A 16,745-nucleotide genomic window follows, 5' to 3' on the forward strand; every position below is an offset into this window, starting at 1 on the left:
AATCTATAGGTTAGGTGGGATGTAGGCACAATATAATCTTTAGCACAGTAATACCATCCTCTCCACTTTGCTTCACCTAATGTTGGCTTTATGCTAAGGCAGGTTTCCCACCCAGTTGCAGAATTGTCAGTGCAAGGGCTAAATGTGCTTTCATTTATGTCCAGTCGAAGAGGTAGGGAGACAGAGAGGAGGTTAATTGTCCCTTAGGTTTTGGAAAATAAGACCTTCCCGTTTATGTGGTTGTGTGCCTGCCTCTGGACAAAGAACTATCACCGGAGGAATGGTAGGATCCCATTTGGAAGTACAGATAGGATGCATTCCAGAATAAAATCAGGATTCTGTTATGAAGGAGAAAAAGAGCTGCTTCAATTAAATTAATATATTGAAGCTTTTCTGAATGTCATACCAGTTTAGAGAATAATTCAGTTTTCTCTTTGTGATACTTCATTAATTGATGTTTGAGAAAGAAAAGATCTGTAATATCTTATTCATTTATTCAACAAGTGTTTACTTTTGACATCTGTATATTCTAGGGTGTTCCTGGGATCCGGGGAAAGAAGGGACTTAAGGGAAGACAGGTAATTCAATTTTTATTTTTTGAGGTTCCGTTCAGAGTGATATAATCTAATTATATGCATATCTCTCACCTATATAAATATAAATGTAGTTGTTCTTGTTATCCACAATATATCTCATTCAATAGCATTTAATTTTTGCCACCTTAACAGTTTATCAAATACTATCTGAGATTATGAAGGAAAATTTAGATTAAAAAATAATGAAATATAACACTTCTCTAACCATTTAATAGACCAGTGGAAGGGACTTTTATCCCTATTACAAGAAACGAAATGTCACAGAAAATACATGAACAATTTAAAATATTAATGATATCACTATTAACCTTCATATTTTACAGGTTTTAAGAATGCCTGCTTCAGACATTAGTTTAGAAACTAGTTCCCTGCAGCTTCTTATATTTTCAGATTTTAAAAAATCAAGGAAAGTGAATTTTGCCAGATATAATAATTTCAGAGATGGGAGGAAATTTTGACATCATCCAACATCCCCATCATTTAACAAAGGAGAAGACTGTGGTTCAGGGAAGCATCCTTATGTTATCCTGGCTGAGTTAGTTTAGCTAACTAGCCACCTCCTTTTCACTTGTGTTGTTTTACTGCTATCCAGAGGTATTTATTAGGGTAACACTTTCTGTGCTACACTGTGTTCTCTAGTCTATTAGGAAGGAAATTGGGTTTTTCATAACAGCTTTTCTAAAATTTTGGTATGTATAAAAAAAAGGCTTGATAATAATTGTAAAAGAGAACAAATCTCACCAGAATATTCATATCCTTTTAAAGCATTTTATTCTTGAGTTTTGCAGTATTTCTTGACAGTAGATTAGAATCGGTATTAACGTCACCGTTATATAGGTGAGGAGAGTGAGGCTCAGTGATGTTCAAAGACTTGCTCAGCATCACGTAGATAATGGTGGTAAAACCAGGAATTTATCTCAGCTTCTCTGAATATAAACCCAGGATCCTTTTCCTTCCTCCTTAGGTATTTCTGCTGTCTGCTACTCACACTGCTTAGAAGAACATGATTAATTTTTTTCATGATATTTGGCCAAAATGTGATAAAATTGTTTTAAAGTTCCACTTTAAAGATTTCAATTTATTGGGGTCCCAGGTGGCTCAGTCGGTTGAACATCCAACTTCAGCTCAGGTCGTGACCTCAGTTCGTGGGTTCAAGCCCCACATCGGGCTGGGCTCTGTGCTGACAGCTCAGAGCCTGGAGCGTGCTTCACATTCTGTATCTCCCTCTCTCTCTGCCCCTCCCCTGCTCAGGCTCCATCTCTCAAAATGAATAAACTTAAAACAAAAATTCAATTTAATAAGAAAAGCTTACCAAACTGTCAAGAAATTAAAAATAAGCCAGCCATTTTGTTTTCTTACGTCTATATTCAACTTTAAAGCTAATCTTCCAGCATTTATTGTTACCATCACTATTTTTAGTTCTTAAGAACTCTGATAAATATTCTGTATACCATCTCATTTAATTACACTCCATTATACTGCAAAATGTTATTTCTTTTTGTTTAAGTCCTCGTATATACCCCAACAGAAATACCTCTCTAATTATCATGTGCAAATATCTATCTAACTGCAGATTTAGGCTCTCAAAATTGACAGTAGGTGAAATTTATCTTCCTTATTCTTGTCTTCTCCATTCTTCATCTTTATTTTTTTCCTTTTTTCTCCTATCAAAGTATGACATTAGTGAAAGAATGAATAAAGTTATTTATGGTTATTATGTAAATTACTTCTAATGCTTCCACTGTTACCTTACCCATTGGTAATTATATTCTAAGTGTAGTTTAAGACAAATTAAGTAATCTGCAATGGTGGAATTTTAGGCATTGTTGAGAAAATAGAGTATTTTCCCAAAGCCCTTGTAATATGCCACTTACATAGCTACCAACTTCATTTATTAATATGGCTGGATTTCTGTGGATATTAACTTTATCTTGAAAATGTATTGGTAATTTTTAGTTTCCTACTCTATCATGAACTATAAAATTATCCATGGAAATTTATAGATAGCTTCTGGTTTTTTACTCTCTAAAGAATTATAAAATTATCCCACAGATGCTATTGAATTCAAAAGAGAAGTTCAAGAAAACAGTGGAAAAATAATGAATGGAGTGATTGCTGGGTTGATCTCACTGTTCTTTACATTATAAAATTTGTAAAATTTTATTCCTTTAAAAACATATGCCCTTGTCACAGATTTAGATCCTTGGGAAAATTATATTTGAAAAGCATATGTATCCCATTTTTCCTAAACAGTGTTTATAGTAGAAAATCTGTCTGGTGCTGTAGTATGTCATGTATGCTATATGTACTTTTTCTTGGTTTTACCACTAAATTATTTGACCATGTTTCTGAGGAAATCACAGTACTTTAAGATACAGTTACAGCCGCAAGTCAAATTATGCCAATGCTGACCTCAGACACTGTGTAGAATAGTATCTTATGTATAAATGCTCCCCTATGTTCTGCTTATTACAAGTAAAATCATCTTCAAATAGCTTTGACATTAAATAAGGGCAAATGTATTAGCATGGGATATTATGCATCATGGGAAACTTGTATTTCAATTTAGATTATTAATGTTCCATGAGAAGAATGGTTACTTATTACTGTTTTAATAGCAGTGAAGGAAAATACCTTTTGATGATGTGTCCACTTTCTGGTGTGGAAAATATTAGGTGTGTGGAATATAAATATGGCCATTTTTTCTTGGTAATTGATTAAATTATGTATATTATTTGTTATTATTTATGAAGTTGATATTCAAACACAGCTGAAGAACTAAAGCATCCCAGGCCACCATAAAGATGATGACAGAAATCTTTATGTCTGGAAGAATATAATAGAAGTCGTAGAAATACTGAAATCTAAAAGTACCTGTATCTAAGAAACTTTTGGCTATGCATATGTCAAGGATTGTTAATTCAAAATTTCTGCTGACTTCAGAGCTATTTAGAAGTGTGGGTTCATGCTTTGCTAGGGTACTGCTATGTGGATCCCATGTCATTTCGTTTATGATCATTAGTATTAATATTAGAAGATGTACTTTATTATAATTATCACTCTCCTTTAATTAATCTGATTATTCTTTCTCTGTGTTAAATTTTCTCATTTCCTTAAATTTTAGGTAGATAGAAGTATGCAGTCTTACAAACATAGAACACGATTCAGTTTGAAGTAATTTTACAATGTAATTTGTAGAAAACTAGTAACCCTTTTTAGATAACTCCATAACGTTTATGGGATATTTTACACAGGTTTTTAAAGTCTCTGAAATTAAGGCCAGAAGCTGATCAAATGAATTACTTCACTTTCTGTACTATGTATGGTATGAAACACTTTGACAGTCAAAATAGGCATAGAAAACTTCAAAATCCAAGTTTAGGCCTTTGTAAATATTAACATGACCTTCTTTGCACAACTGAGTCAGTTTCTAACTTATATACCAAAGCTGTGTGTTTGATATAAATAGTTTAACAAAATATTAATATGTATATCTCTCTCTTATATAGAGAAATCATATGCTATATACATGTAGCACAGAAACATAGAGAAGTAGTAAAAATCCTGTCCAAAATATTTCAGTGATGTAGTAACATTACTGAACTTAGGCTCAGAAGACTTGCTATTCTGCTACTGTACCTTGTTCTGCTAGCCAAATCATCACTTCTTTTCCTGAGTAAACACTGACTATGGAATTAAGTTGTTATGAATCAGCTTCCTTAGTGACATCTGTATTTTTTTAATGAAATGATAGACTTACAAGTAAGAGATATCTTCTCCTAAATAGTATAAATATTATATTAGAGCTATTGAAAATGGACACATTTCAAAATAACATATTATTTTGGTTGTCCAAGAGTTATTTGGTATTTAGCTTCATACTGCTATTTTTAAATTTAGTGTTTGGGTTAAACGTTATCTCATTTTAAATCTTACTTCCCAGAAAATTTCTCCCCAAGTAAAACGTTGTCTTTATTCAGTATTTATAGATTGAGTTGAAATTTATAACTCAATGTGTTTTTGTTTTTTCAACCAGAAAATGTATGAAAACTGATTTTGCTGGAAATTGGGTATATTTTAGGACTAGAGTATATAAAAGTTGTTATATTAACACATTTCAAGATCCTAGTAAAAGGTACTTACTAATAATCATTACAATTATTTTTAAAGACCCCATGTAATCAGTTACATATTAGTCAATATTTGGGTACTCATACTTTTGGCTATTGAGATATTATAGCTCTTACCACTTTCCTTCCTCTTACAATCCCTACATATTACAAATCAAAAAAGTTAGATCAAAATCCTTATTGTCAGTTATGTTAGAGGACAGCTATGGGACTGTAAGTGCTATTCATCCATTCTTTTTGCTATCTGTGGGTATAACTTGAATTCATCTCAAGTTCTTTCGGAAGAGATCTCCACAGGTAGTACCACAATCTACAAGGTAGTAGATGATCTTTATTGGTCAAGACTCTTTTAAATACCATAGAACTACCATTCTATTTTATATGCTTTGCTATCTATTTGAAAAGCTTCTTAGAACATATCTGATGAGCCAGATTCTTTAAAAGCATCAGTTATTCACTGATTTATAATAGAAAAAAAGAACACTGTTAAAAAGGGAAGGCAGGGAGAGGTTTCATATATATTTGTCAACATCAAATTTTATATGTACTACCCAGTTGTAAGCAGCTTCCTTTTTAATTCAAAGTTTTCAGACTTCGTTCTGTAGTACCACAATCAGGAAATTCTATAGTTGCTTTTAAAAAAGCATTTTAGGGGCGCCTGGGTGGCGCAGTCGGTTAAGCGTCCGACTTCAGCCAGGTCACGATCTCGCGGTCTGTGAGTTCGAGCCCCGCGTCAGGCTCTGGGCTGATGGCTCGGAGCCTGGAGCCTGTTTCCGATTCTGTGTCTCCCTCTCTCTCTGCCCCTCCCCCGTTCATGCTCTGTCTCTCTCTGTCCCAAAAATAAATAAAAAACGTTGAAAAAAAAAAAAAAATTTAAAAAAGCATTTTACATGGCTCCCGGACCGATTTAATCAGTAGTTTCTTTGTTGTACTAAGTTGGTTATGCAAATTTACATTACTCCACAGAGCTAAAATATTTATGCTAGAACTGACTTGTCGGGATTGAAGATAAACATGAAATTGAAGCTGGAATTTACTCTCAACAACGCCTAGAAAATTGTTGTCAAAATATAGAGACTTTTCAAAGGAGTTTTGCAGGCCTGATTGGAATAGATTATAAATAATCAAATCATATTACATTAGAGTTTGACAAAGAAAAAGCGTACTTAGTTTTCTTCCTATGAAAATCAAAATATCATAGTCTTAGAATAGTAGACAAAATAACACCCGTAAGCTACCTGGACTTCAGAGATGTTTACTTTTCTAACTATAGAAAGAACTGCCTCCTCCTCTTTTCTCATACATCATCTTGTTAGAAGAGTCTATTTAAAGTAAACTGTATTTTGGCTTCTAACTCTAGTGTTAGAATTTCAGAATATAAAATCCTTCTGTTAGACATCTGTTATTAGTTTCTATCCTTAGCCCAGGATAGTCTTAAATACGTATTGCACAGTAGTGTCTCAGATACATACATTTTATCAAGAATTTGGAGACAGTATTTTGTCTGAGGAAAAGGTTGTAGTTAATTTGATCCTAGAGAAAGTATTACTGTTGCTAGAGCATTCTGAAAAATTGTTATTAATTTTTAAGTGATTCTGTCTCTTTTAAGAAAAATGTTTTTTTCTGATTTTTACCTACTGGTTGTAGTCTATAGTGACTATATTTGGCTAACTATAGCTTGACAAGATGTATGGAAGAGAGAGGACTTTGAATTAAACCCACCATTCAGGTTGGGATAGGTACAGAGAAGAGAGACACTCAAAGAACTATAGCTGGTAATTTGGGGGACGTCCAGGCAGAGCATGATTTCATAGAGATATAACACTAACAGGTGAAAATTCAGGCAGGCAGTTATTTTCAGTGCAGATAACATAAGGGAAAACTCAGTCTTGTAGGTTATCAAAGTCAGGAATGTGAGTGCAAATATGCCCACAGGGGTTGGCTTGGGTTCAGGGACTGTGTTCTTGGTGTTGGAAAATGGCAAGAATAAGGTGGGGTCCTTATGAACAAGGGATAGAACATAATGTATACCAAAAGTGCTTTGTGGACACAAGAATAAGGCAGATTGCAATTCCCACAACTGGAGTACAGATGATAACCAATCTTTAAGAACAACAAAACAGATGGGGCTCCTGGGTGGTCCAGTTGGTTGGTTAGGTATCTGACCACTGATTTTGGCTCAGGTCATGATCTCATGGTCATGGCATTGAGCCCTGCATTGGGCACCACGCTGACTGCAAGGGCCTGCTTGGAATTCTCTCTCCTTCTCTCTCTGCCCCTCCCCCACTCATGCTGGCATGAGTGCACTCTCTCTCTCTGTCTCAAAAATAAATAAACTTAAAAATTTTTTTCATGTTTTTAATTTTATTTTTGAGAGAGAGAGAGAGAGAGAGCAGGGGAGGGGCAGAGAGAGAGAAGGAGGCACAGAATCCAAAGCAGGCTCTAGGCTCTGAGCGGTCACCACAGAGCCTGACCTGGGGTTCAAACCCACTGACTGTGAGATCATGACCTGAGCCAAAGTTGGATGCTTAACTGACTGAGCCACCCAGGCACCCCTTAAAATAAATAAATAAACTTTAAAAAAAAAAGAACAACAAAACAGATGACAGAGGGAGAAGAGAAGAGAGGGAAAAAAACCACAAGAGACTCTTAATGATAGAGAAAAAAACAAGAGTTGACAGTGGGAGGTGGGTGGGAGAAGGACTGGATACGTGATGGGTGCTAAGGAGGACACTTGTGATAAGCACTGGGTATTGTATATAAGTGATGGATCACTGAATTCTACTCCTGAACCCAATATTGCACTGTATGTTAACTAAGTAAAATTTAAATTAAAAAAAAACAACGGGGAAAACAAAAGAACAAAGTAGGAACATGAATGAGAATTGAGGCCCAGATCATCACTAGGATAACCATAAGCCTGACTTGATGTTCAGTTTCTGAGAATTGGGCTAGAACTCCTTAAATTCCTACCAAAGTTTAAAATTAGTTTTAGCCAACAAGACATGGTCAACCCTTGAAATGTGGATCAAATTGTCCTACCTGTGATGAAAAGGAAGGTGAAAAGAAAGGGGAAAAGACTGTATCTTCACAGAGTACTTAACATTCTAGCCTTTTCCTATAGTAATTGTGCTTTATTTGTGAACGATTTAAAAATATCATGATTTCATGGTAATAATTATTCATGTGTAGACTGTGTAGAATTAACTACCAGGTTTTATTTTATTGTTTCTAATCCTAGACAAATGAGTTTGATCTTCTCTTTTCAATGCTTAGTCTTGGGAAAAGTTGAATTTCTGTTTTTGTTGGTAATGTCTATTTAGTGTATATGTCTTTATAATATTTCTTATTTATCTCTACTTTAGATTGAATATGTTGTTTCTGAACCATTGTTTTCTGAAAAGAACAAAGTATGTTCATAGTTAACTGTGGCCTTTAACAAAAAAATTTTGCATTGCTTATATTTTTTTTTAAATTCCATAAATATGGTCATTAGTATTTTATGGTTATTTTGGTTCCCATATTTTCCTAATTATTTTGTATGCAGTATTTTTCCAATTTCTTTGTAGAACTAGGGAAATAATCATTTTACTAGATTGTGTAAGCTGTAAGTTTCCCACTGTTTTAAGATATTTAGATATACTATCAAGTATAGTACCTACACTCTAAAATATTAACACCAAACATATATGCAAGCATACTAAGTCTAGAATAGTTCTTAGTGTTTGATCACTACCATGTTTGATAACAATACCATTGTTAGACCCAGGCAAGAGAGAAACTTGATCTGGGCTCTGCACTTTTGAGGACCCTGTACATCACAAAGAAAGTAAATGTATTAAAAACAAAACAAAACAAAACACATGAGTGGCTCTGTCACTCAGCACCCAGCAGTTAGCATTGGAGCAATATGACCGATCATCCTAGACCATCACTCTTGTTACTATGTATTATCTATTACTATATAACATGTTACTCCAAATTAGTGGTTTGAAATAACAATTATATATATATATATATATATATATATATATATATATATATATATATGTATATACATATATTTAAATATGTATTATTTTTCAGAGTTTCTGTAGACTGGGAATTTGGGAATGCTTTATTTGAGTGGGTCTAGCTTAGGGTTTCCCATGAGGTTACAGTCAAGATTTGGGACAAGACTACTGTCATCTGAAGGCTTGACTGGGGCTGGGGGATCTGCTTTTAAGGTGGCTTACTTGCTGGCCAGCCACATAGTGCTAGTTGCTGGAAGATCTCATTTCCTCTCCATAGGGACATCTCCACATGGCAACTTGAGTGTCCTCAGGACATGGTTGTTGGCTTGCACCAAAATAAAGTGGTCCATGAGAGCAAGGTGGAATGTGTAGTGCCTTTTATGACCTAACCTCAGAAGTCACACTGTACATCTATATTCTGTTGGCCATGTGGGCCAGCCATGATTCCAAATGGGAGGGGCCTACACAAAGGCATTAATATCAGGAAGTGAGAATCATGGTGGTCCATCTTTGAAGCTGTTTAGTGTCTTTAGGCCTCAGAGAAAATTCTTCTCCATTTCTGTGGCCTATAATCTCATGTGTGAATGCCATGAAATTAGTAGGTGGTCCACTGCCAAAATTAGAGACAGAAAATTCTCAAGATTGTGGAGAGGATTTGAGCCAGCCATTGAAGCACCTTGGTAAAAGGAAAGATGAGGGGTGCCTGGGTAGCTCAGTCAGTTAAGCGTCCGACTTCAGCTCAGGTCATGATCGCACTGTTCGTGAGTTTGAGCCCCATGTTGGGCTCTGTGCTGACAGCTCAGAGCCTGGAATCTGCTTTGGATTCTATGTCTCCCTCTCTCTGTGCCCCTCCTCTGCTTGTGCTCTGTCTCTCTCAAAAACAAATAAACATTAAAAAGAATTTTTTTAAAAAGGAAAGATGAATTAATTAGCTTAGCTAATTCCCCTTTCAGTATGAATGCAATAGAATCCTGTATAATGAAGTACTGTTTCCTGATAATGCAGACTTCTGTTTTCTTCTTTCTTTTTATGTTATGATTTATGGTTTCAGAGGTAATAACGTTGTGCAGTATTTGCAACAGCTACACTTAGAGACTGAAATATTTTAAATTATTAAGCAATTCATATTACTCTTAAATTTGCATTTCATAACTATAGACACAAATTTCATGAAACATAATAAAAATTCTTTACATTAGCAAGTAGATGAATATGAAATGCTAGAATGAAGTTTTTAAAATATAGATATTTAATTAGATTAAATTTTTAAAATGTTAAGTGAATATAAAATTTTAATTTAACTAATATTGATAGTAATTATAATTTGCAATAGAAAATAAAAAGCCATAGAAAGTCTTCAGAGATGTGATCTATTTAAGTTTTTAAAATCTAGAAACAATGCAAATAGTCTTATATTGAACAATACCATTTAGTAAAATTTGCAAATTGGACTTTATACATTCTCTATTTAAAGATTTAATTACCAATTTTATTAGCTTTCTATTGCTGCATAACAAATATCACAAGCTTGGTGGCTTAAAACAGCACCCATTTATTTCCTCACAGTTCTCTGGGGTAGGGAGTCCAGGTACTACTTAACCCAGTCTTCTGCTCAGGGTCTCAAGGCTGTAATCAAAGTGTCAGCTGGCTGCAAGATCATCTGGAGACTTGTCTTGGGGAGAGTTCACTTCCAGCCTCATTCAGGTTGTGAGAAGACTTCATTTCTTTAAGGATGTGGAATTGAATGCCCTGGATTTTTGCTGGCTCTTGGGTATAGGCCACCCTCAGGTCCTATGGAGTGTCCACGGTTCCTAGAGTTCACTCACAATTCCCTGCCATGTGGGCATCTCCAACACAGCTGCTTACTCTATCAAGCTCACAAGGGAAGTTTTTAGTTCCGGGCTGCTAAGATGGAGTCTTATATAGTAGAACATAATCACATCCGTGACATCCCACCAGCGGTGCTGCACTCTATTGGTTAGAGTAAGCAAATCATAGTCCGACCCACACTCAGAGAGTGGGTATCACATAAAGCATTGGAATCATTGGATGTCACCTTAAAGTCTGTCCACTATATTGACCAAACTGGAAATAAGCAAGAAAATTTTTCACAACTTGAAGAAATCAAATGAATTTCCTGGAATGTCATATTCTTTATAAAATAAAATTTTATAACTGATGAAAACAATGAAAATGGAAAAAATGGAAAAAAAAAGAGAATTATACACAACACAGAAGGAGCAGTGCAACTCTGGCTTGCCCATTAGTAGACAGTTATTACGTTGATGAAATTGGCAAATGGGACAAGAAAGGGAAAAACTCAAGCTTCCCTACGGACAATAATCCTGGAAAATGGTTATTAAATCCTTTGGCAGTGTGAATATATTTCTAGGGAAGCACAATTTGATTTAAATTAATGGTTATAATTTTCCACTAGGTAAATATGAAAGAAAATCTAGTATTGCATTTTATAACAAATTCTTTCCAGTGGAGAAAGAAACTGTAGAAACTATCTTTTGTATTTTAAGTTCAAAGACAAAGTGTTTTGTCACTATTGTTCCATGTTTCACTATGAGTCTTTTAAGATAGGTTTTTGACAATGAAGATTTGTGGCTGCAAACTTTTAGGTTCCTAATTTAAGGAATACAGAACCTCTCCTGGATTAAAAAAAAAAATCATGCATGTAATTGATAAATTCCATGCAAAATACAACTGATAAAAAGGAAACAATGGCATTTTTAACAACATAAAACATTGGCATGATGTTTTTTAAAATAAAATGTCCAGTACATAGCCAAATATAATTATGGTTTGTTTTTTTTTGTGGTATTAGCTGTGCTGTATTTCATTAAACAGGAAAGTGTGTCTAGATTTAATAGGAATTATTTCGGAAATTGATGACACAATGGTCAACATGTACAAAGGACTAAAAATAATAAAACAAATGATCTCTGTCTAGACTAGAGAATTAAGAATGAAGTGATACATTTAATGGGTAGTGAAGTGAGAGGAGAAATGGTACATAAAAATTTTAAAAGTAGATATTACGCAGTTTAATTAAATTGTTTCAGGGGCAAAGTCAAGTTGAACACCTAATATTTATTATATATTTTGTTGAACTACCAGGAGAATAGGTAGTTGAAATTAATAAGTAATTTATTATTTATTATGTTAGTGCAGGTTTTGTTCTAAGTGAAGAATTGATCTCCCTCCTTTCCCCTCCTGGGGCGTAAAAATCACTAGTTTTATGGAAACCTGAACTGGAGAGCAGCTCCTCCTACTGGATGAGGATGGGCCAATCAGTCCCAGAGAGCAATCCTGAGTGAGTCCCCAAGGATGGTTTCTCTCTGCTCCTTGTTCAGACTGATTGTGTCTTCATTTTTTGTGAAAAACTGTTGAGATCTAATTCACATGCCATAATATTCACCTTTTTTTAAAATGTACAATTCATGACCTCAGCCCTAGCAATCTCTTACTCGGCACATCCCCAAAGGCAAGGGAATTAAAAGCAAAAGTGAATTACTGGGACCTTATGAAAATAAAAAGCTTCTGCACAGCAAAGGAAACAACCAACAAAACTAAAAGGCAACCAACGGAATGGGAAAAGATATTTGCAAATGACACATCGGACAAAGGGCTAGTATCCAAAATCTATAAAGAGCTCATCAAACTCCACACCCGAAAAACAAATAACCCAGTGAAGAAATGGGCAGAAAACATGAATAGACACTTCTCTAAAGAAGACATCTGGATGGCCAACAGGCACATGAAAAGATGTTCAACGTCGCTCCTCATCAGGGAAATACAAATCAAAACCACACTCAGATACCACCTCACACCAGTCAGAGTGGCCAAAATGAAGAAATCAGGAGACTATAGATGCTGGAGAGGATGTGGAGAGACGGGAACCCTCTTGCACTGTTGGTGGGAATGCAAATTGGTGCAGCCGCTCTGGAAAGCAGTGTGGAGGTTCCTCAGAAAATTAAAAATAGACCTACCCTATGACCCAGCAATAGCACTGCTAGGAATTTATCCAAGGGATACAGGAGTACTGATGCATAGGGGCACTTGTACCCCAATGTTTATAGCAGCACTCTCAACAATCGCCAAATTATGGAAAGAGCCTAAATGTCCATCAACTGATGAATGGATAAAGAAATTGTGGTTTATATACACAATGGAATACTACGTGGCAATGAGAAAGAATGAAATATGGCCTTTTGTAGCAACGTGGATGGAACTGGAGAGTGTGATGCTAAGTGAAATAAGCCATACAGAGAAAGACAGATACCATATGGTTTCACTCTTATGTGGATCCTGAGAAACGTAACAGAAACCCATGGGGGAGGGGAAGGAAAAAAAAAAAAAAAAAAAGAGGTTAGAGTGGGAGAGAGCCAAAGCATAAGAGACTGTTAAAAACTGAGAACAAACTGAGGGTTGATGGGGGGTGGGAGGGAGGGCAGGGTGGGTGATGGGTATTGAGGAGGGCACCTTTTGGGATGAGCACTGGGTGTTGTATGGAAACCAATTTGACAGTAAATTTCATATATTAAAAAAAATAAATAAATAAATAAATAAAATAAAAATAAAAATAAAAATAAAATGTACAATTCAGTGCTTGTTGTTATATTGACAGAGTAATGTAGCTGTCAGACTAGTTTTAGAATCTTTTCTTCACCCAGAGAGAAACCCTGTACTTGCTAGGAGTCACTGCCCAATTCTCCCTGCACCACCAGCCTTAGGCAACCACTAATCTGTTTTCTATGTCTGTGGATTTGCCTGTTCTGGACGCTTCACATTCATGGAATCATGCAAAATGTGCCCCAGTCTTTATTATTTCACTGAGCTTTCTGAAAAACCTACTTATGATCTATCTAAAAAATCAATCATCTCTTCTGTTTCAGATTCATTACAGAATTTTTCCTCTACTTTTTCCATTACCTGTACATCATAAATACTTTGAAATGTCATTATTAGCTCATACCGAATAGTATGATGTATTGCCGATATGTGAGCTTGTTGACAACAGAATCTGACTTCCAAGGACAAGGAAAGCAAAATGCCTGCCTGAACTTCAACTGACTTTGAAGAGGTTATGGCTACACTATGTTTGACTGTGCAGATGGTTTTTGCATTATCCTCTGATTACAGAATAAGAAAAACTGCTTCTAGTATGAGTTAATTATGTTTTAGATATATCATACTTTTTTTTCCATTGCTAAACTGTCTTTTAAATTTTGTGCATTCATGTGTGTACTAGTGAACCAGTGATTTTGGCAATCTATTAAATAGATATTTAATAAGTGGCTTGCCTAATAAAGAGATTATAAGACTTTAATAATGTACTTCAATTTTTGTTAGGCTTATAACAAATTTAAAAATGAATGTTATTAAAATGTTGATTATAATAAATCCTACAAATCATTTTGCAAAGTAGTCTTCAAACAGAGAGCTTTAAAGTTGATGAGTATAGTGGCAAATCTTTACAGAAAAATTTTAGTATCAAAGTAAAAGTAACCGAGTGATTGAGTTATTTTACAAAAGACTATGTAATAAGAAAGTGTGTCACTTTACTATCCTTCATAGTTTTACAACGTAGAATCCTTCCTCAGCAGGCATTGAGGAAGTTTGATTTTCAGTGGCACCGCATTTTATGGTTGCAGTATGTATGTGCAGTATGGCTTTCCCCAATAATACAGTACTGAGATGGTATTTTTTTACCTGTTTATCATATCTTGAAATGATGAGCTAAAGTATTCAGTATAGAAGAAAAAACATGACTCTGCGTTCAGACTTTCTCCATTCAAATCTCAGTCCTGCTCATCACTAGCAAGTACAAGTGACTTAAGCTCTTTGTGCTCCAGTTTTCTCAAATGCAAAATGAGGATATTAATGTTCATTAATTTGATCTGTTATGAAGATAAAATGAAGTAGTGTGTGTATATTAAACTGTTTAAAGCCCTTAGCACATGGTAAATGTGCTATGTACATACTTAAATAACATTAGTCATTTTATTCTTTATGGTGTGCGTGTAGGACCAGCATGAAATAGTGGAGAGAACTAATGGATTGGTCAGGAAGAAATCTTTTTTTTTTTTTTTTTTAAATATGGAAGTTCTTGATGTTTTTATTTTTATTTATTTTTATTTATTTTTATTTTTTTTCAGGAAGAAATCTTTATGTTCCCTCTCATTCAGTGATTCTTTATATAATAATGAACAAATGTATATTTTCTCAAATTAGTTTTCTGTATATATTACATGACATCTAAAATAATTTTTGCAAATCATAGAAATAGTATACTTAACAAAATCAGTGAAGTATTATGCAAAACAAATGTAAGATTTTTGCACTACAATTTAAAAGTTAGGAAATAAATATTTCCTATTAGCAAATTTCTTAGCAGTAAACAGAACAAAAATGAATTCTTTATCTATGTTGGCTTTAATGGCATTTCTTCTTTTTTCCCTGGTCCAGGGTTTTCCAGGTGACTTTGGAGACAGAGGCCCTGCTGGCCCTGATGGCAGTCCTGTGAGTACACTGTGATGGTCCAGCCTTGCAATCTGACATCACTCAGATGCCCCAGCACCTACATTTGCCATCCTCACTATGACATTCACATAAGCAGCATTGGCCAGAAAGCTTTGATACCTCTGTGCACATTACAGTTTGTAATTTTTCATTGTGGGAAATAAAATAAAAATGTTCTGAGTAAGTTCTGTCTTGGGATATAATCATCAAAATTAATTATTGTGGCCATGTTAAATGTAACTGCTTAAGTAAAATATTAGAAATATATGAACATAAGACATATTTTGGGGGTGACGAGAAGTCTTTCATGTACATGAATGTACCAACAAGCCTCACGTAAAAATTGTGCTCTCAGTGATTGCTTTTTGACTCAAATCTGTCATTGATCTACCTGACTTTTATGTATCTATTTATAGAGAAATCTTCTCCTTTGGGATTTTTCAGCTATTATTTTCAGGTTAGGGGGTTACCATTCTATAATTAATTATATTGTCAAAGAATGGTGATGGGCCGTCGTTTTTTTGATGCTAGGTAGAAAAATCTAAACTTTTTTGCTCTCAAAGAGCATCTAGCAAATACCTCCCAATCTATTCCATGAACATACTCTTTTAATAAGATTTTAAGGTGAATAAGAGTCAACCACTAAGCCCGTTTAGCCTAAATTGAGAATAGTTCCTATATTTAGGTATTTATACTTAAAGTGTTAGAAAATATTTCTTTTTAATTTGCTTTTCTAAATTATGACTTTATTAGCTTATTCAGTTAATTTAGTCAAAGTTTTAGTTGTTGTGAGGCTTGGCAGGTAAGAGTAGAACTGATCTCCAAAGAAATTGCTAAAAACCTGAATGATATTTTAAGTAGAATGTTTACCATCTTTTTCTTGCCCTTGATTCTGGGGAACTTTTCATTTCAAGAGTAATAAAGTAAGCATTATTGGGGCACCTAGGTGGCTCAGTTATTTAAGCATTCGACTCTCTATTTCAGCTTAGGTCATGATCTCACGGTTTTGTGAGTTCAAGCCCCATGTCAGGCTCTGCTCTGACAGCACAGAGCCTGCTTGGGATTCTCTCTCTTTCTCTCTCTCTATCTCTCTGCCCCTCTCCCACTCACACTGTCTCTGTCTATAAATAAATAAATAAATAAATAAATAAATAAATAAATAAATAAATAAAATAGAAAATAAAGTAAGCATTATTTACTTTTCTCTTTAATACCATTTATGTACTTGCATAACTACTGTGAAGCCATCTTATTTAATTTTTTTGTCAGTCCATTCAGTATACATGAAGTTTGTTAGGGTTGGACTTCTACCATATATAAAATGTGTCTTTTTGAAATCTACTCTTTATTTAAATATAATGCTTCTTGAAGAGCATTTTCAGGCTTTAATATCTTTAACATAGGATTTTTTGTTTATTCGTTCATAATTCTTTATATTTTATACTGTGCCTTAATTTCAAAACAACTTACAAAGG

The 16,745-nt window shown here is 34.5% G+C and overlaps 1 protein-coding gene across 5 annotated transcripts in view; it reads left to right on the plus strand.

Annotated features, from left to right (window-relative positions):
- COL24A1 (collagen type XXIV alpha 1 chain) overlaps positions 1 to 16,745 on the plus strand; it is a 403,184-nt gene that overhangs the window by 92,082 nt on the left and 294,357 nt on the right. For all 5 annotated transcript variants that reach the window (XM_058716744.1, XM_058716741.1, XM_058716742.1 and 2 more), the window contains 2 exons: positions 534 to 578; positions 15,217 to 15,270. In XM_058716744.1, the coding sequence (XP_058572727.1) occupies positions 534 to 578; positions 15,217 to 15,270 (99 nt within the window). The remainder of the gene's footprint in view (positions 1 to 533; positions 579 to 15,216; positions 15,271 to 16,745) is intronic.

This window comes from Neofelis nebulosa, chromosome 2 (genome assembly GCF_028018385.1).
Source record: "Neofelis nebulosa isolate mNeoNeb1 chromosome 2, mNeoNeb1.pri, whole genome shotgun sequence".
Classification (NCBI taxonomy): Eukaryota; Metazoa; Chordata; class Mammalia; order Carnivora; family Felidae; genus Neofelis; species Neofelis nebulosa.